Consider the following 6,542-nt stretch of genomic DNA (forward strand, 5'->3'; position numbering starts at 1 on the left):
AAATTATCATGTAATAGCATATGTATTTTGCAGAAGGCAATGGCAACCTACTCCAGTACTCTTACCTGGAAAATACCATGGACAGAGGAGTCTGGTGGGCTGCAGTCCATGGGGTCGTGAAGAGTCAGACATGACTGAGTGACTTCACTTTCACTTTTCACCTTGATGCATTGGAGAAGGAAATGGCAACCCGCTCCAGTGTTCTTGCCTGGAGAATCCCAGGGACGGGGGAGCCTGGTGGGCTGCCATCTACGGGATTGCACAGAGTTGGACATGACTGAAGTGACTTAGCAGCAGCAGCAGCATATGTATTTAGATGAAACAGAAACATGAGTGAAACATGGGATACAAAACAACAGCATGCTGCTGCTGCTGCTAAGTCACTTCAGTCGTGTCCGACTCTGTGCGACCCCATAGACGGCAGCCCACCAGGCTCCCCCGTCCCTGGGATTCTCCAGGCAAGAACACTGGAGCGGGTTGCCATTTCCTTCTCCAATGCATCAAGGTGAAAAGTGAAAGTGAAGTCACTCAGTCATGTCTGACTCTTAGCGACCCCATGGACTGCAGCCTACCAGACTCCTCCATCCATGGGATTTTCCAGGCAAGAGTACTGGAGTGGGGTGCCATTGCCTTCTCCAAAACAACAACATACATTAATGTAAATATATATTCTCATTAAAGTTGAAGATATATGCAAGCCAAATCTGACTGAACTCCAACCACTTTTCTAAGCTCCTTTTAAATCAGTGTTGTAATGACTGGAATTGCAACAACAACAAAAAATTAAGCTCTTTAAATCTTTCCTAAATGTAAAACTTTAGTATAGCACACAACATAAAATTTTATTTAAAACACATGCACACAAACACACACACATACACCAGTTTATAAAATCTACTGCATCGTCAGGAACAGCATCAACAAAACAAATAATACAATTAAAGGAGGGGTACAGAACTTAAATATATACTCAAAACTATATTTTTTCCAGTAGCCATGTACAGATGTGAGAATTGGACCATAAAGAAGGCTGAGAGCTGAAGAATTGATGCTTTCAAACTGTGGTGCTAGAGAAGACTCTTGAGAGTCCCTTGGTCTGCAAAGAGATGAAACCAGTCAATCCTAAAGGAAATCAATCCTGAATATTAATTGGAAAGGCTGATGCTGAAGCTGAAGCTCCAGTACTTTGGTCACCTGATGTGAAGAGTTGACTCATTGGAAAAGACCCTGATGTTTAGAAAGATTGAAGGCAAAAGGAGAAAGGGTGGTAGAGGATGAGTTGGTTAGATAGCATCACCAACTCATAAGATAATGAATTTTAGTAAACTCCAGGAGATAGTAAAGCACAAGGAAGCCTGGCATGCTATAGTCCATGGCGTCACAAAATGTTGGACATGACTTAGCAGCTCAACAACAACAACCATAACAATGGATTATATCTCTTCCTAATATTTGTGTTTTAATGAATCATAGGGATAGTAATTATGAGATGCACAAGCCCCTTGAAGATTTCTTGGAATTACTTACATACAAAGTAAAATATTCAATTTATAGTAAGGGAAGTTGAGAAAGGAAAGATTGGGGCACATAATTATAAATCATTTCAGTGCTGGGCTGATTTTCACTAATTCAGTAAATGCTTTTCATAGTATAGAAATTTAGATTAGAAGCTGAAACAAAATAATTAAAACTATGGATATATGTGTGTACATATATATATATATTCAGAATTCATACACTCAATTGTTTAACATGTGACACAATCCAAAATAACACAGTTTTGTCTGGATAATAATGATGGTGATTTTGAGATATTAAAAAATTTCTCAAAGTGTTAATCACTCAGTTGTGTTCAGCTCTTTGTGACCCCATGAACTGTAGGGGTCTATAAGTACTAGGATATAGTTAGAATCGTCACCTATGGTTCAAGAAATCAAAATATTCATATGCTACAGTATGCTTCATCAAAATGTAGGAACAAAATACTGACTGTTGCACCAGCAGAGATCAGTCTCAAAAATGCTGTGTTCAGTGAAAGAAGCCAGACAAAAAAGGAACATACATTTTGTGACTCCACTAGTAAAAGGGCAAATTCATAGAGATGGAAAGTAAATTGATTGCTTCGTGCTTGGGGTAGGAATGGAAATGACTGAAAATGTGTGTATATATATATATATATATATATAAAATGAGGGAATACATATGTTGTATATATTGTATATATACTTATTTACATATATACATACATATTGCATATACATATATATACACATAGTATACACATAGTATATATATTATGGGGGAAATGTTCTAAAATTAGATTGTGGTAATGGTTGTACAACTATTAATACATATTCTTTGTGAACACATTCTATTAAGTTGTACACTTAAAGTGAGTACTGTATGGCATAGACATTGTTTCTCAATAAAGCTGTTTAAAATATTAAATAAATCATTGCTTGTCAAAAAATTTTAAGTTTTATGATGCCATGATTCACCATCTTCATTTTGAAAACAAAGCTAGCAAATAAGAAAATGAGTAGAAATATAAGACTACATTTACTTTTAAAATTAAGACTAAAATGATTCATTCCATTTTGTTAGAAGTGATCATAAGTTTTAAATGCAGACAGATTGATATTCAAATCTAAGTTCTGTGATTGGCTTTTGGAGTCCACTTTGGTAATTATTTAAACTTTTCCAGCCTTATATTTATCTTCAAAAAGGAAATAACATCTACTCACAGGGTTGGTGCAAGAATGAAATAAAGGAGTCTTGAAGAGTTTAGTTAAATAAATAGGATGGTATGGGAAGGGAGGAGAGAGGGGGGTTCAGGATGGGGAACACGTGTATACCTGTGGTGGATTCATGTTGATGTATGGCAAAACCAATACAATATTGTAAAGTAATTAACCTCCAATTAAAATAAATAAATTTATATTAAAAAATAAAAAATAAAATAGGATATTCTAAGTAAGAAGTAATTATGATTTCAAAAGCATAGAAACAGAAGACTTCTGAATTCCTTAGCATAAGAAAAAAGACAGTGATTATTAGGATGTTGTGAATACGTAAACCATTGTCATTTTGTGTGGTCTCAAAGTGACTTTAGCTATAAAATTTAAAATAGATCCATGTGCTTGTTTCATTGAACGGCCAGTAAAAATAAAGTGGTCACAGCCCTACCTAATTCTACCTTTGGTGTTCTGATCTTTTCTCTACACAGTACTTAGCAGATTGATTCTTAAAACATAAATTGGACCAAAATAGAGTAGTTAAAACATGCTAGATAAAGACTAGTAGTCATCTTAAATGAAAATGAAGAAAAGAGTTTTTATTTTATTTATTTATTTTTATTTTTTTACTTTATAATACTGTATTGGTTTTGCCATACATCAACATGAATCCGCCATGGGTGTACATAAGTTCCCAATCCTGAACCTCCCTCCCACCTCCCTCCCCATACCATCCATCTGGGTCATCCCAGTGCACCAGCCCCAAGCATCCTGTATCCTGCATCGAACCTAGACTGGCGATTCGTTTCTTACATGATAGTATACATGTTTCAATGCCATTCTCCCAAATCATCCCACCCTCTCCCTCTCCCACAGAGTCAAAAAGTCTGTTCTGTACATCTGCGTCTCTTTTGCTGTCTCGCATACAGGGTTATTGTTACCATCTTTCTAAATTCCATACATATGTGTTAGTATACTGTATTGGTGTTTTTCTTTCTGGCTTACTTCACTCTGTATAATCAGTTCCAGTTTCATTCACCTCATTAGAACTGATTCAAATGTATTCTTTTTGATGGCTGAGTAATACTCCATTGTGTATATGTACCACCGCTTTTTTATCCATTCATCCGCTGATGGATATCTAGGTTGCTTCCATGTCCTGGCTATTATAAACAGTGCTGCGATGAACATTGGGGTACACGTGTCTCTTTCAATTCTAGTTTCCTTGGTGTGTACCCAGCAATACAGCCACTATGGAGAACAGTGTGGAGATTCCTTAAAAAACTGGAAATAGAAAAGAGTTTTTAGAAAAGGATAAGGTATTAATTGAGGCAGTTGAGAAAGTGATATTGGGAAATTATACAACTAATTATAGAAAAAAGACATTTTGTCAACACCAGATGGGATTATTGCCTCATTTCTAAGTGGTTACTTTCCTAATCTCCAGCTTTTTCTTTAAAATCAGTTCTTTCAAAACAGGATCACTGGGCAATTTCAAATATTTGAACTTAACGGATGGCTCTCTACTAAAGGAAAAAATGTTCAAGAGTTACTGTTAATCAAAGGGATTTGAAAGTAAGCAAATGTTTTGGCATAGTTACATTTTAGTCTAAGAATTAATGAGATAGAGTAAAGTAAAGAAGTGGAGGGGCGAAGGAGGAAGGAGGGGAAAGTCTCCAGTCTAATTGCTTCCTCTGTTCTACAGATATCTCCTTTGGAGAGATGGCCCCAAAGGAATACCCAAAATGCCTATTCACTCTTCAGGGAATGAATGCCACTCCTCTGACAAAGAGGTGTGTTCAGCCTCTCTGGTTTCAGAGCCTGGCCCTCCTGTTTCATGGCATCTGAAAGGAAAGGAAACAAGGAGGGTGGATGTGGGGCCTGGATTCCAGCCCAAGCCCACTCTTTCCCTTCCATCTGTAGGTACCTTCTTTCTAGAATGCTCTCTCCTCATCTGATGGGTTATACATACTAGAGGCAGGTGAGAGAAGATGGGAATTGGCTCTATTAGAATTTGGGCTAAAACTGACTTAGCTCACTCCATGGATTTTCTTAAGATATTCCCTAATTAATGATGCTGAGTCTTAAAAACCTTAACTGTATCCATACATATTGTCATATTGCATATGTAAATTCTATTGAAAGACAGAATTTTATGTTGAAAGAAGATAGTTGTTTTTAATATTGCTAATTGCTTGATGCTTTTGCCTGCATTAAGTATTATCATTTCCATCCTGTTCTCCTGTATTATCACTAGAAGGTTTTCAGTTTTCTGCTGTTTCAGTTATGATGGTGAGAGCATTTTTGAGAATCATTCACAGGAGTTAGTTCGGGACAGTTCAGCCACGCAGTCGTGTCCAGTGCTTTGAGATCTCATTGACGGCAGCCCACCAGGCTCCTCTGTCCATAGAACTCTCTGGGCAAGAATACTGGAGTGGGCTCTCATTCTCTGCTCCATTTTTATGTATAGTATATAGATGTTATCCCTTTCCCCTGGGTCTTGTGCAGGTGTTACTGTTTTGGGAAAAGCCCATCTCAGTGAGACCACTGTCTGACCTTCCAGGTGTGACTAAGTGTGAAGATGAGGAATCACACTCCAGCAACCGAGTTCCTCCTCATGGGAATCCCTCACACACAGGGGCTGGAACACGCGCTCTTTGTCTTCTTCCTCGCCTTCTACCTGCTCACTCTTGTGGGGAACCTGCTCATTCTCCTGGCCACCCTCACTTCCTCCAACCTCCACACCCCCATGTATTTCTTCCTGGGCAACCTGTCAGTGTTGGACATCTTTTTCCCTTCTGTGAGCTCCCCCAAAATGATGCTCTACCTTCTGGGGCAAAGCCAGACCATCTCTTACCAGGGCTGCGCCTGCCAGCTCTTCTTTTATCACTTCCTGGGCTGCACGGAGTGTTTCCTGTACACTGTGATGGCCTATGACCGCTTTGCCGCCATCTGTCACCCCTTGCGGTACACGGCCATCATGAACCCCAGGGTGTGTGCCATCCTGACTCTGAGAACCTGGATGGGGAGCAGTGTGCATGCATCTGTCCTCACATTCCTTGTGTTTAAGTTACCTTACTATGGCCTCAAGGAGGTGGGCAATTTCTTCTGTGACATCCCGGTGGTGCTGCCCCTGGCCTGTGCAGACACCTCTCTAGCTCACAGGGTGAGTTTCACCAACGTAGGTGTTGTGGCACTCCTCTGTTTCCTTCTTGTCCTCACTTCTTATACTTGCATCGTTATCTCTATATTGAGAATCAGCTCCTCAGAAGGGAGGCACAGAGCCTTCTCCACATGCAGTGCCCACCTGACTTCTGTCCTGCTCTTCTATGGACCCGTGGTCCTCATTTATCTCCGGCCTGCCTCCAGCCCATGGTTGGATTCTGTGGCTCAGGTATTAAATAATATTGTTGCCCCATCCTTAAATCCTTTGATATATAGCTTGAGAAACAAGGATGTGAAGTTGGCTCTGAGAAAAGCACTAATCCATGGAGTACATACCTGAGGAGTGTAAGCTTTTCTGTCATTATCTCTCCTTACAATTTTGCCTTGTATTTATCTGGGGCATCTAGTCTCTTACAGTTGGTGTGACTGCTAAGTGCAATGTGGGACAAGTAGGTTGAATTAATTCTTTATGATCAGTGTGTATATATTTATATAAAATTTTTTTCAACAAAATCTTTTACAGCACTTACCACGTGCTAGGCAGTATTCTATGCACTTTACAAGTACTGGCACATGTTTTTATTATCACATGGAGTAGATATTATTATCCCAATTTACAGAGGAGAATATTAAGGCACTAAG

The 6,542-nt window shown here is 39.0% G+C and overlaps 1 protein-coding gene across 1 annotated transcript; it reads left to right on the forward strand.

Annotated features, from left to right (window-relative positions):
- Positions 5,317-6,240, forward strand: LOC102190107 (putative olfactory receptor 10D4). Its single transcript, XM_005699684.2, has one exon. The coding sequence runs from the start codon at positions 5,317-5,319 to the stop codon at positions 6,238-6,240; it is 924 nt and encodes a 307-aa protein (XP_005699741.2).

The sequence above is a fragment of the Capra hircus genome, chromosome 29 (genome assembly GCF_001704415.2).
Source record: "Capra hircus breed San Clemente chromosome 29, ASM170441v1, whole genome shotgun sequence".
Taxonomy (NCBI): Eukaryota; Metazoa; Chordata; class Mammalia; order Artiodactyla; family Bovidae; genus Capra; species Capra hircus.

Bases quoted from the DNA above. Each gene is read 5' to 3' on its own strand.
- LOC102190107 (XM_005699684.2), top strand. From the start codon at position 5,317: ATGAGGAATCACACTCCAGCAACCGAGTTCCTCCTCATGGGAATCCCT.